Source organism: Hippocampus bargibanti, linkage group LG02, assembly GCF_051943395.1.
Source record: "Hippocampus bargibanti isolate YZ-2025 linkage group LG02, ASM5194339v1, whole genome shotgun sequence".
Taxonomy (NCBI): Eukaryota; Metazoa; Chordata; class Actinopteri; order Syngnathiformes; family Syngnathidae; genus Hippocampus; species Hippocampus bargibanti.
In genome coordinates, this window is record NC_142735.1 from 25,116,366 (window position 1) to 25,130,773 (window position 14,408).

General features: G+C 42.0%; 2 protein-coding genes across 2 annotated transcripts in view; both read left to right on the forward strand.

Annotated features, from left to right (window-relative positions):
- The first annotated feature begins 247 nt into the window (after positions 1–247).
- Positions 248–6,817, forward strand: acadvl (acyl-CoA dehydrogenase very long chain). Its single transcript, XM_088990468.1, has 21 exons — positions 248–385; positions 595–681; positions 801–864; positions 2,836–2,907; positions 2,986–3,058; positions 3,127–3,191; positions 3,272–3,406; positions 3,483–3,627; positions 3,698–3,827; positions 3,909–4,034; positions 4,117–4,315; positions 4,426–4,530; positions 4,606–4,692; positions 4,777–4,839; positions 4,922–5,023; positions 5,096–5,193; positions 5,284–5,356; positions 5,436–5,508; positions 5,583–5,655; positions 5,742–5,817; positions 5,911–6,817. The coding sequence occupies exons 2-21, from the start codon at positions 608–610 to the stop codon at positions 6,046–6,048; spliced, it is 1,971 nt and encodes a 656-aa protein (XP_088846594.1). The 5' UTR covers positions 248–385; positions 595–607; the 3' UTR covers positions 6,049–6,817.
- Positions 6,818–7,758: 941 nt separating this feature from the next.
- LOC148902145 (dynein axonemal heavy chain 2-like) overlaps positions 7,759–14,408 on the forward strand; it is a 39,648-nt gene continuing 32,998 nt past the window's right edge. The window contains 8 exon segments of the mRNA XM_088990469.1: positions 7,759–7,879; positions 7,985–8,080; positions 8,210–8,481; positions 8,571–8,735; positions 8,813–9,041; positions 10,533–10,643; positions 10,721–10,956; positions 11,032–11,223. Of these exon segments, the coding sequence (XP_088846595.1) occupies positions 7,819–7,879; positions 7,985–8,080; positions 8,210–8,481; positions 8,571–8,735; positions 8,813–9,041; positions 10,533–10,643; positions 10,721–10,956; positions 11,032–11,223 (1,362 nt within the window). The 5' untranslated portion in view covers positions 7,759–7,818.

Sequence of the window (14,408 nt, forward strand, 5' to 3'; positions counted from 1 at the left end):
TCTGCCAATATTATGTCATTGTCCAGTTTCCGTGCTGAAAAGACTGGGAGGGTAATTTAATATTCGTCCGTGTGGCAACACGTCACTGATTGACTCTTTCCTGCGAGATGGTTCGTGGTGTGCCGCAAAAAAAATTCCAACGTAAAAAAACGTGCCCTGGTTCAAAAAAAGTTGAAAACACTGCAGTATATAGCATTGTACAATGGAAAAATTTGAACTGTCGTACTTAGCCGTCCTTTAAAACTACATATCCCATGATTCACTGCGAAACATAGCCATTATCTGGGTAACCCGGTCAAGTTGTTGAGCAAAAATACTGCCACTCTGTCTCCAAGGCTGAGGTCTTCTCCTGCTCGGAAAAGGACGTTGCTTTTCTCCCCCACAGGTTTGTCACGTAAATGTAATTGCCGTTCAACAATTTAACTTAATTATGTACAAAATAAAGAACTACCCAAATAGACGTTCAAGTCGAATGCGTCATGACGTAACGGTTGTCAGTCGGTGTAAGCGCGATGCTAACGGTTAGCCAAGCCTTTCATTTCAATTCTATTGTTTTCAGGGGTTTAATTTCCCCCTTTTATTTATTCTTTTCAGTTGACGGAAAATAATGATGCTTCTTAAAGTGGCCCAGTCTTCTGCTCTCTGTGGTGTCGTTCTACGTATCGCACCAGGACTCACAGGGTTTGTAAAGCTTGTTGTTTACGATCAAAATAAATATCGCTATACAGTACACACGGAGTTTATCTTCTTGTTATGTTGCTTATAACACTCAAGACCACCATCCGTTCATGTTATTTAAGGCCTAAGCGTCAGGCTGTCGTGGCTGTAAACAAGACACGCCTCTATGCGAGTGAAGCTACACAGGTAGGTCACAAAATACCTTATATCACGACCGCACTCATCCCTTTTCTGACCGGTTCCAGAATGGCATTCGGCGAATGTCAAGTTTCTTGCACACCGTATACGTCACTCTTTCCACAAGTGCTTTGTTACTGATGGTAATGTCACACGCTCACCCTATTCCGGAATAAGTAGGCAAAAGTTCACCGATCATATGGTCCACATTTAAGGTGACACTGCAGGCACTGCAGTGTCACCTTAAATGCCTGAAGCGAACACAATAAGGAATTAGTCGCGTTTTAAGTGTTTGCTACAATCGAGAATGGTTTTACATTCATGGGAATAAAATACGTGGGAATGTTCACAAGACATGTTGGAGCTGTGAACATGGCGAGGCTGATGTGTCCTTGCTCTAAACTTTAACCTCTTTCACACAGTCACTGTGTTGTTGGTGTATCTGGAACACCACATTACCAATCGAGGTATGGAAGTGTCTTGGAGAGGTGGCGATTGTGTTCCTGACTGGGTTATTCAACAAGATCTTAGATGGTGAACAGATGCCTGAAAAATGGAGACGAAGTGTACTCGTGCCCATTTTTAAGAACGAAGGAGATGTGCAGAGTTGTACTAACTACAGAGGATTAAAGTTGATGAGCCATACAATGAAACTCTGGGAAAGAGTAGTTGAAGCTAGACTAAGAGCAGAAGTGAACATTTGTGAGCAGCGGTATGGCTTCATGCCAAAAAAAGAGTACGACAGATGCAGTGTTTGCTTTAAGAATGCTGATAGAGAAGTACAGAGAAGGTCAGAAGGAATTGCACTTTGTCTTTGTAGATCTGGAGAAAGCGTACGACAGGGTGCCCAGAGAAGAACTGTGGTATTGCATGAGGAAGTCTGGAGTGACAGAAAAGTATGTCAGAGCGGTGCATGACATGTATCATGACTGTAGGACAGTTGTGAGGTGTGCTGTCGGTGTGACTGAGGAATTCAAGGTGGAGGTGGGACTCCACCAGGGCTCAGCTCTAAGCCCCTTCTTATTTGCTATGGTGATGGACAGGCTAACAGACGATGTTAGACAAAAATCTCCTTGGACCATTGTTTGCAGATGACATTGTGATCTGTAGCGAGAACGGGGAACAGGTGGCGGAGAAACTAGAGATGTGGAGATATGCCCTGGAAAGGAGAGGAATGAAGATCAGTCGCAGCAAGACAGAATACATATATGTGAATGAGAGGGATCCAAGTGCAAGAGTGATGCTACAGGGAGAAGAAATAAAGAAGGTGGAGGATTTTAAGTACGTGGGGTCAACTGTCCAGAGCAATGGAGAGTGTGGACAAGAGGTGAAGAAGCGTGTCCAGGCAGGCTGGAGCGGCTGGAGAAAAATGTCAGGTGTGATGTGTGATAGGAGGGTTTCCGCTAGGATGAAAGGAAAAGTGTATAAAACAGTGGTGAGACGAGCCATGATGTTTGGACTGGAGACAGTGCCACTGAAGAAAAGACAGGAAGCATAGCTGGAGGTAGCAGAGTTTAAGATGTTGAGGTTTTCTTTGGTTGTGACCAGGTTGAATTGGATCAGGAATGAGTACATTAGAGGGACAACTCATATTAGAGGCTTTGCAGAGAAAGTCAGAGAGGCCAGACTGAGATGGTTTGGACATGTCCAGAGGGGAGAGAGACTGACTATATTGGGAGAAGGATGCTGAATCTTGAACTGCCAGGCGGGAGACAGAGAGGAAGACCGAAGAGGAGGTTTATGGATGTGGTCAAAGAGGACATGAAGGTAGCTGGTGTGAGAGAAGAGGATGCACAAAACCGGGATAGATGGAGGACATTGATTTGCTGTGGCGACCCCTGAAGGGAAAAGCCGAAAGGAAAAGAAGAAGATCTAGAACACCACATGCTATTTGATTCATTTTAACACAAACATACAATTTTAGAAAATAACATCAATGTAAAATGTTATTTTGAGCCACAATTTACATCTCTTCTCTAGGCAGTGTTCGAGAAGCCAGCAGCAGTCACAACAGATGCTGGCACCTCAGTGGAGAACAAGAAGGCCGCAGCTGTACGTTGCTTCCCGAAACATTGGAAGGCATGTGTTGATAGTGCTGCAGTTGACTTTTTACTTTATACTATCCCATAGGAGTCCAAATCTTTTGCCGTCAACATTTTCAAGGGACAGATTGCCACCTCTCAAGTGTTTCCTTACCCTTCTGGTAAATAAAACACTTCACTTCTAAAGTATTTTTTAACATTGATGACTAATTTTTCTTTTGCCCCTTAGTCTTGAATGAAGAGCAGGAGCAGTTCCTTCGAGAGCTGGTACCACCTGTGGCCAAGTATTTTGAGGTAAAATGGAATCCACTCTAGCTTGCTGGTAAGTTGCTTTTTTTCTCTCGTTCCCCTGGTGACTCACTTGCCCTTTACAGGAGGTGAACGATGCGGCCAAGAACGATGCACTGGAGAAAGTTGAGGACCATTCGATGGAGGGCCTAAAAGAGATGGGAGCCTTTGGCCTGCAAGTTCCGGCTGACCTGGGTGGCCTGGGCCTCACCAACACACAGGTCCAGACGCTTGATATTGAACCAATCACGAATGGGTTTTACACAGTCAGCGATATCCTAATTCATCCCTCCTTAGTATGCCCGACTGGTGGAGATCGTCGGCACTCATGATCTTGGTGTCGGCATCACGCTCGGTGCCCACCAGTCTATTGGCTTCAAAGGCATTTTGCTTTTTGGGAATCCGGCACAAAAAAAGAAATACCTGCCTAAACTTGCGACAGGTAATCAAAATCACTCCCTTTTAAAGTCCAGAAGGAGACACCCAAGTGATTTGTGGTTTGTTATGTCTAGGTGAGCACATTGCTGCCTTTTGCTTGACTGAGCCAGCCAGTGGTTCTGATGCCGCTTCCATCAAAAGCATAGCTGTGCAGTCCCCCTGCGGAAAGCATTTTATTCTCAATGGAAGCAAAATCTGGATAAGGTAAGACTACCGAGGATGCATACTTACCACGCTGAGAATTTTTTTTTTAATTAATTTTTTTCCCCAATATCAACATTTCAGTAATGGCGGTCTGGCTGAGATCTTCACCGTGTTTGCCAAGACACCAATGAAGGATCCAAAGACAGGAGAGATGAAGGACAAGATCACAGCTTTTGTTGTGGAGAAGAGCTTTGGGGGTGTGACACAGTGAGAATCATCTTTTTTTTTCTTCAAAAATTGCCGCTAACAGCTTCTCTTGTGCTCATGATCTCTGTTCTTCATATCCCAGCGGGCCACCAGAGAAGAAGATGGGCATCAAAGCCTCCAATACGGCCGAGGTTTATTTCGATAACGTCCAAGTGCCGGCCGACTGCGTGTTGGGCGAGGTGGGAGGTGGCTTTAAGGTGGCTATGAACATCCTCAACAACGGCCGATTCGGCATGGCAGCCGCCCTTTCCGGCACCATGAAAGGAGCCATCAGCAAAGCGGTGACTTCCGACTTCCACACTCTAGTCACGGCTCTATCTTAACGCACAAGAGACTTTTGTAGATCAGTAACTGTGTTGTAATAACTGTCCCGATTTCCCATTTTCATCAGGTGGACCATGCAACCAATCGGACCCAATTTGGCAGCAAGATCCACACCTATGGGGCCATCCAGGAGAAGGTGGCCCGCATGACCATGCTGCAGTACGTCACTGAGGTCGGTAGAAGTTCACCACACGTGAACGGCTCGCCATAAATTCACAATGATGGGTTCTCTGCAACTCCCCCGCAGTCTCTAGCCTACATGATCAGCGGCAACATGGACAGCGGAGCGACCGAGTTCCAGATCGAGGCGGCCATTAGCAAGATCTTCGCTTCCGTGAGAACATTTGACCTTAAATGTCAGCTGGTTGCCGTGTCTGCACAACTCGACCACATTTTTGTGTTTATGAACCTCTGACAGGAAGCCGCGTGGGCTGTGACGGACGAGTGTATTCAAGTTATGGGCGGCATGGGCTACATGAAAGTAAGGGGGTCACTCCACATCTTCTGAGTCTGGCGGTAGAAGAAAGTCAATGCCCACTCACGAGGTGCAATGTTTTTGACAGGATGCCGGAGTCGAGAGGGTGATGAGGGATCTACGAATTTTCCGCATTTTTGAGGGCACCAATGACATCCTCAGGCTTTTTGTGGCCCTCAACGGCTTCCAGGTGAACATTCACGTTATTTTTTTTCTTTCTGGCCCCTTATTGCGTCTCTTTGACTTTCACCCTTTTCCTTAGAATGCGGGTAACCAGTTGAAGAGTTTGCAAAAAGCCCTCAAGAATCCACTTGGCAATGCCGGCGTCCTGGCAGAACAAATTACCAAAAGAGTCAAGAGGTAAGAACTCCGGACTTTTCTGCACTGTATAAACTGGAATTTTTCTAAATTCATCTCGGAATAAAACTGGATAACCTCTCCTTGTTTTAGGAAGGCGGGCTTAAGCACAGGACTGACACTTCAAGGAACTGTCCACCCTGAACTGGCTCACAGTGGTGAAATGGTGTGTTGGTGTGTAGCCCTTTTATGTTTGATTTTATTTTTTAAAACATTTTTTGTATGTCGTCACCTTTTTTTTTTAGGCCGTGAAAGCCATTGAACAATTTGGCATGGCTATCGAGGAGCTTCTTATCAAGCACGGCAAGAAGATTATTGGTGAGCATGCAAAACCTCTATTTTGAACAAGTCGGCAAACAAGATATTGGATGAATATGAATTTCCTCTTGCAGATGAGCAGTTTGTTTTGATGAGAGTCGCAGACTGTGCCATTGACATTTATACCATGATTGTTGTCCTCTCAAGGTAGACGCTTGTTTACCACTTTTGTGCATATACTAGACACATCCAAATATCTTGTGTCGCCTAATGGAATTCTTGTCCTCCCGCAGGGCGTCGCGGTCCCTGAATCAGAGCAACCCTTCGGCACAACATGAAAAGATTCTCTGCGAGATGTGGTGTTCGGAGGTGAGATATTCTCCAACACACACATGCAGTTTGACAAGCATGATGACTCCAATTGCAGTGTGCGTGATTCGCTGCGCTCCCTCTGTCCCGCAGGCTCATGGGAGACTCATGCGGGATATTGCGGCGCTGCGCTCCAGCCAGTCTAGGCAGGTTTATAACAACTTTCGGGCCATTTCCACAGCAGTGGTGGAGAACGGGGGAACGGTCGCCTCTCACCCGCTTGGTTTTTAAACACTCGATGGTTTGCCCAATTTCGACTTTTTGAGGTTAAAAGGGGTCAGAGGGAACTCACTCAGACTTCAACAATACCTCATCGTTCCTTTGAGATGGTTGTGAGGTTCATCTTCAGTGTATTCATTTGAAAGGATGTCAGTTTGTTTCTTGTCATTTGAATATGCACGTTTAGTTTCAACCCACATACATAATCTTTTGGAGTGAAATGGCCTTCAAGATAACACCGCAAGCGCCTCATCTCATCCCCATCACTCCTCCATGTACCAACGACCTTTGTGAACATTATGCTGATGTCAAGCTTGTTTATTTGCATACTCTATGGATTGTTGTTTTGTGATGCATTTACATTTTTTCTGCATGTTGGATTTTCAATCCCAGGAACAACTGTATCGCCTTTGCCTTATGCGGCATTACGACAATGCAATTTTGCACCAGTTGTCATTTCACGAACAGCAATTGTACAACATCTGCAAATATCAAAGAGATGGTTATGATTAATGAAAAACTTTGATCAAGGAGGGAATTTGTTTTTCATGAAATTGAGAACTCAATAAACATGTTCTCTTACTTCTGTCCATTTATGTAGAATTTTTCTGTATTTTAAAGTTATGAGTTAAGAGCACAGATGCCAAGTATCTCCTTTTTTAAAGAATGTGTGTTGCTCATAACATTTACAGTTCTATAGTACCATATGTGCTCATTGTTGATCACACAAACCGATTTGGAAGTGTAAAAAAAAATATTCAAATAAATTGTTGGGACGTTGTACTATTGTATGTAGGTCAGTGAACGTTGGTCTTTTTGGGTTTAACATTGATTATTCAATCTGTTCAGAAACCGATCTTGATGACTTGATGACAAGGTAGCAGTATTAAAAAATCTGTCAATATACCGGAGATGATTAGATTTCTTTATGCACACGAGGTAAAGAGCCTGTGTCAATTTTCATGAAACAGTTTTGGTTTAACAAAGTAATTAAACATTAAATAGAGTGCTTTTTTGCGGTAATGTTGATTTCATCTGTCGTTGAAATACACGTTTGCAAACTGCTTATTTATTTATTTTCCTGTACTGTTCGTATGTACACAATAATTGAAACCATTACAGTGCCAATTCTTTATACGGTATATTTCCTCTCTGGGTATATATTAATTTTTCACCTCGTAAACAAAATGTTGTCTTAAAATAAATCGAATTTTGCTTGGAAATACTCGGCGACTTGTTGACATCATTAGTTAATATAATTCGTTGACAGCACATGTTTATGACGTCACCGCGAGCTCAGTGCCTGGCAATGGAGCGCCCAACACCTGCAACTATTCCAGAAATTAGCTTTGTCAAATCGTTTTGTTCGAAGCCTAAAACGAAACCTTTTCACAATGAAAAGTGATAAAGTGGTACGGGAACGTTCTGAAAGGGTATGTGTGTAAAAAGTTGTGAACATTTGCTCTGTATGGGGTGGTTTTGCACGTCCGACATAAAAATTCGCCTCCGTTTTTCTAAAATATGATTTATTTTTAATTGTGGATTAAATCAAATTAAAAGCACCATCGTAAATGGAAGACAACTTGAAGTTGTCTTGTTTAGTATGGTTACTATGGTGACGTTGACGCGCCTATTGTACCGCGTCGCTCGAAACAAATCTCACGTCTCACATGAGTGTGAGTTTCAATGAATGCTTCTCATTTTGTTCTGCTTTCCTGTTGTCTTTGAGGTGTTTGTTTTCTCTTGTTATGCAGAAGTGAAATTGTGTGTAAATGCTAAGCGATGTCGTCAAGCCAAGATGTCACGGAAACACCTGAGGGTGAGGGTGACAACAAAGATGCTGGTAAATTGCATCGAGTACTCTCCAGATAACGTTTTTATGTGAAATATGTGTTTCCTCTATTCTTCTGGTGATTTTTTTTATTGTGTTCTCTTGTGATTTCTTAAGTTCTCGCTCAAGAAAAGGAAGACACAAAAGAAAACATTGAAAACAACGATGACAACAACGAAAATAACATTGAACCTACCGATGACAACGATGCTGGTTAGTATTTACATTCTATCACTCCAAATACCATATGGGTCTATTTCTAGTCACGCCATCATATTTAATTTATGTTCTCTCTCTTCATTTTCCTCTCTGCTAATTGATGTGCAAACCCGACTGTTTAAGTTCCCTTGCAGGAGAAGGAATCTGCAAATACCATCAATGATAACAATGAAGATAAGACCCTTGCAAACGATGAAGGCATGGATGTCACCGCTGATGACGCAAATCCCGACAACATAGAGAACAACGCGAATGTCCAAGAGAATAAGGACCTCAACGAAGACGAAGAGAACAAAAACGGCGATGAAGAGAAGACTGACGGCAATGATGAGGCCACTGACCTCGAGCCCATTGTACAAATAGATCCTTTAGAGATCTTAAGGAAGGTTTGCAAGGTGAAACTGGCTTTGGCTTTTAGATGTTGTTGTCTTTTCCGTTTTGAAAAATATGTATATTTTGATCGTTCCCTCCATCTCCTTCGTAGAAGTTCATCCGTCGTGTGGATATTTCGGGTGTCACCGACGAATCGTGGCTGGAGGAAAATATGAAGTCACTTGAGCGGTTCATTGAGGACACCTCTATTCCTATCTTGGTGGTCTACTTGGACGCAAGCGAGACATTGCAAGTTGAATACAACGTTCCGACACAGGTCAAGTGGCTCACTGCACTCTGAACTCGGCTCAGTTTCATTTGAACAGGCATTAGAAAAGATGTTTTTCATTTCAGGTGGTGGAGCAGCTGGCCTACTTTATCCGTGAGCCAGGAGCACCGATTACTCCCGAGAACTTTTATGAAGAAGTGGAATACAGCACGGTGCTGGGTGACCCTACCGAGAGCTTGCTTCACTTTGTGATGAGTTTGCATTCGGATGAATCTGACATCAGCAGCGAATGGGAAGCAGGCATCAAGGACAACTACATCAATGGCATGCACACCTATCTGGCCACCCTCACAGGTACAAACTAGTCTTGATTGTCATCATATACTGGAAATTACGACACGGCAATTTTGATAAAAATGTTCCTCGATATTGCGATTAAGCATGTGATTTAAAAACAAATCTTGTGAAATATTTTTTGACAATGGGATGTCAATTTGATTTCAATTACTGTATTTCCTGAACTATAGGCGGACCTTCAATTGATTACATACAGTATTTTAAAACTTTTTCCGTATGTAAGGTGCACCGCATTATAAATCGCACCTCCAATGAATGACATTTCAAAATCGATGAAAAGGTTTCTTCAGCTGTCATCTGTACTTCTTTGAAGGTGTCGGACGTTTCGTTTCTTATCCAAGAAACTTTGTCAGCAAACTAAAGTCTTACTGAGACATTTCAAAATGTTTTCCATAGATAAGGCGCACCGGATTATAAAGCACACCCTCATCGAATGACATATTTTATGATGATTTCAACATACTGTATAAAGCGCACCATATTATAAAGTGCACCTTCAATGAATGACATATTTCAAAATGTTCTCCATATGTCAAGCGTACCTGATTTTAAGGCGCACCTTCAATGAATGACAGATTTCAAAAGCTTTTCCATATATAAGATGCATCGTATTATAAATCGAGCCTTCAATGAATGACATTTCAAGACGTTTTCCATATGTAAAGCGCACCAGATTTTAAGGCGCACCTTTAACTAATGACATACAGTAAAGTCTCGTTATATCGATATCGGATATATCGATAGTCCCGGTTATATCGATACTATTTCTATGCACGCACGGAGAAAATTACATGCAAACAGAGTCGGATATATCGATAGTCCCGGTTATATCGATATTTTTCGGACTCCCTAGAATATCGATATAACGAGACTTTACTGTATTTCAAAACTTATACTTGGATAAGATGCACCACATTATAATTCGCACCTTCAATGAATGACATTTCAAGACATTTTCCATATTTAAGGCGCACCTTCAACGCATGACATATTTCAAAACGTTTTCCATATATAAGGTGCACCACATTATAAGTCGCACCTTCAATGAATGACATTTCAAAACGTTTTACATATATAAAGTACACTGGATTATAAAGCGCACCCTCAATGAATGACATTTTTGATAATGTTTTCAACATATAAGGCGCACCTTCAATGAATGACATATTTCAAAATGTTTTCCATATGTAAGGTGTATCTGATTTTAAGGTGCGCCTTCAACAAATGACATATTTCAAAACTTTTTCCATATATGAGATGCACCAGATTGTAAAGCGTACATTCAATGAATGACACATTGTAAACGTTTTTCCATATACAAAGTGCACTGGATTATAAAGTGCATGGTCAGTTTTTGAAAAAAAAAAAAAAAAAAAAAAAAGTCTTTTCGGCGTGCCTAAATTCAGAAAATACGGTCACTGTTTCACCCTTCGTGTTAGCATATTAAGACTCCAGTGTGTCATGCCTTGTGTGTCTCGTTTTGAACAGACAGTGTGAGTAAGAAAGAAGGTAAAACAGTGCTGTACATTCCAATGGAAGGCCTGAATGACAGCGCCGAGGAGGGCAGCAAGGACACCCGTCTCGTGCAGAGGATGGAATGTAAGGATTTACATGATACAACTCAAAACGGTTGACTGTATGTGGATTAATTTTATTCCCCTCCTTTTCATTTTTAGCTGTTTTAATCCACTGGTCGGACCAGATTAAGGAGCTGCTAAATATCCAAGAAACGTCCAGGAGCGACAATAGCGGCCTCCTCCAGGAGATAACGTACTGGGAGAGACACTCCAAAAAGCTCAGAGACATGAGTAAGCAGCTCCAGAAACCAGGAGTTAGGCACATTCAGAAAATGTTGGAGCTGGCCAACTCGCTTTATGTCAAGCGCTTCTTTAAATTAGTCACAGAACTACAGGTGGAGTCCTCGATTTTTCACCCAGTCATTCATGCAGCTGTCAAACATAAACTAACGATATTCTTCGGTGCGCAGGATTCATCCATGGAAGCGCAGTCCAACCTGAACTTCCTGTCCTTACTAGCAGAGCCCTGTGAAGAATTGCACACCACCCCTATCAGCGAACTTGCTCCAAAACTGCAGCACATATTATATGTCATTCGCATCATCTGGAATAACTCGACCCACTACAACACCAAAGAGCGCATCACGGGCCTCTTCCTGAAGGTGTGACAGCCTCGTTTTTTAAATAGGAGTCAAGTTGAGCTGGTTTGTATCGAGCTGGATCATGAAACCAATTCAAATAAATACCACAGGGTTGTACAATCCAGAAGGGGGGAGAAGTCTGCAGAAGTGGCAGTAAAACAGGCCAAAACACAGCCGTTGGGAATAAGCCTGGCGGTTTTCATTCTACATGTGGTTTCAGCTATCGTATTTTCTGCACTATAAGGTGCACTCTTCAATATTTTCAAAATCTTATATTGTAGTGCGCCTTATATATGGAAAACTGTATGAATATGTCATTCATTGAAGGTGCGCTTTACAATCCGGTGCTGTTTATACAGACGCTCCCCGACTGGCAAACATTCAAGTTACGAACAATGGTACATACGACCATTTTTGTAGTAACATGTAGTATTCTCTCCAGTTATGCATGCACATATCTTTATAGAGCATATATTTTATGAAATAAAAGGTTACTTATACAAGCTTTAAAGGACAACCGACATCTCCGGACAAGTTGTGTCCATAATTTGTAAAATGGCTTCAAATGACTTCTACTGAGCATATTTTAATAAGATTCCACCGCATATAGCTATATTTTACGTTTTAAGACTCGCTCTGAATATTCAGGAAGTCTTGTTTTTGAGTTGGTGACAAGTCCGTATGCGAAGTCACTAAAGGACCGCCCCCTGACCGAAAAAAGACACATTGTAGCAGTCCTTCCATCACGTCAATGTATTTTGCTGTACATGTTTGGTCTGAGAACCGTGTTGCACCCAAAAGCCGCCAGAAGAGGGCATCCAAGCTCCATATAAGGAATTTATCAGCCTGTGGAAGCGGAGGTGGCCACTGGAGGTCGCCATTTTGTGCCTCTTTTTTTTGGGTGAGAGATTTTCCCCCAATGTTGCCTCAAAATGGCACATATAATTATTTAATCGATTGCAAACATGTATGCTTTCCTCTTCAGAAATATTTGAATCATATTCATAACTGGATGTGTCACAAGAAGCATATTCTCCGAATCTGAAGCCATTGTTTTGATTCACAAGCAATGCAAGACGTCTTGGCGTGACGTCACGAACTGGGGGCGGGACTTTCTGAAAATGCCCAATTCGCGGCTCAATTTTTTGCAGATTTTGGACACTTTAAGTCATTTTTATTGGTGTTTTGCATTTGACTAAAAATATCAGCCTGCATGTTTTGGGTATTTTAGATGCTCTAAAACGTTTTTCTGATGTCAGTTAAAAAACAAAAAAGTGATGTTGGTTGTCCTTTAAACATACTTATATGAACCTTAAACATACTTGTATAAGCTTTAAAGGACAACCGACGTCTCCGGACAAGTTGTGTCCATAATTTGTAAAATGGTTTCAAATGACCTCTACTGAGCATATTTTACAAAGATTCCACCGCATATAGCTATATTTTACGTTTTAAGACTCGTGCTGAATATTCCGGAAGTCTTTTTTTTGAGTTGGTGACGAGTCCTCACGTCACGTCACTGAAGGAACGCTCTGAGCGAGAAAGGACATACCTTGCATCACCTCAATGCATTTTGCAATACTTTGTTTGGTCTGAAAACTTCGTGTTGAGCCGTGTTGATGGCGAAATTAGAAGAACACATAAATAACACAATGGTGAATCCTTGTCTGTTACACCGGGACAACTATTTGATATTCGCTGCCAAAAATTCCAAGCTGAAAAATCAAACCATTTCCAACGGAGCTCTGGCGCCATCTTCTGCATTTTATGTGACGCTACACATTAGTCTTCTTCTTTTCCTTTAGGCTTTTCCCTTCAAGGGGTCGCCACAGCAAATCAGTGTCCTCCATCTTTAGAGGTTTGATCCGCATGTTTGTTTTGGCCAAGATTTTACGTCGGATGCCCTTCCTGACACAACCCTCTGTATTTATCTGGGCTTAGGACCGGCACAAGAAGACTTATGTCCCTTTGTGGCTACAGAACAAAAAAAAATGACCCGGAAGACCTTCTTTAATCGATTGCAAACACTTATACTTTCCTCTTCAGAACTACTTGAATCATATTCATAACTGGATGCGTAACAAGAAAGCATGTTCTCCGAATCTGAAGCCATTGTTTTGACTCTCGAGCAAGGCAAGACGTCTTGGCGTGACGTCACGAACTGGGGGCGGGACTTTCTGAAAATGCCCAATTCGCAGCTCAATTTTTTTGCAGATTTCGGACACTTTAAGTCATTTTTATTGGAGTTTTGCATTTGACTAAAAATATCAGCCTGTGTGTTTTGGGTATTTTAGATGCTATAAAACGTTTTTCTGATGTCACCTCTGGACAAGTTGCATCCATAATTTGTAAAATCACTTCAAATGACTTCTACTGAGCGTGTTTTACAAAGATTCTACCGCATATAGCTGTATTTTACGTTTTAGAAGTCGCACTGAATATTCATGAAGTCTTGTTTTCGAGTTGATGATGGTGCGCGAAGTGACGTCACATTCGGAACGCCCCTGACCGAGAAAGCGACACACAATGCATTTTGGGTACTTTGTTTCATCTGAAAATACGGTGTTGATTGCAAAAATAGAAGGACAACTACATAAATAAGACGGTGGTGAATCGTTGTGTGTCACAGCCAATTGTGGTAACACGCATAAAGAAGGTGTAAGTTTACACAAATTCCCAGCGGACAAATCAGCCCATTTCCAACAGAGCTTGTGCGCCATCTTGTGTATTTTCTGCGTGCTACAACTGAGTCCAGATATTCACCGGTTTCATCGCTTGCAGACGGCTCGAATTGATACGGAAGGACTTCTTTCATCATTTGCAAACATTTATGCTTTCTTCTTCAGAACTATTTGAATCATATTCATAACTGCATGAGTAAAAGCAAAGCATCTTTTCCGAATCTGAACTCTCTGAAGCCATTGTTTTGATTCTGGAGTAAGGCAGTGTGTGACCCATAGTGACGTCACAAACAAGGGGGCGGGAGTTAATTTGTGGCAGTTTTGGGACACTTTAAGTCATTTTATTGGTGTTTTGCGTTTCACTAAAAATATCAGCCTGAGTGTTTTGGGTGTTTTGTTTGCTATAAAACGTTTTAATGTTGTCAGTTAGGAAACAAAAAAAATGGTGTCGGTTGTCCTTTGAACATACATACTGAAGCAATTTACGAACAAATTCACTTTACGAACGACCATTTGGAACGTTTC

Coding starts and splice junctions, on each gene's coding strand:
- acadvl (XM_088990468.1), top strand. CDS start 608: ATGATGCTTCTTAAAGTGGCCCAGTCTTCTGCTCTCTGTGGTGTCGTT. Junction 2,908..2,985: donor AGAACAAGAAGGCCGCAGCT/GTACGTTGCTTC, acceptor ACTATCCCATAG/GAGTCCAAATCTTTTGCCGT. Junction 3,828..3,908: donor GGAAGCAAAATCTGGATAAG/GTAAGACTACCG, acceptor TCAACATTTCAG/TAATGGCGGTCTGGCTGAGA.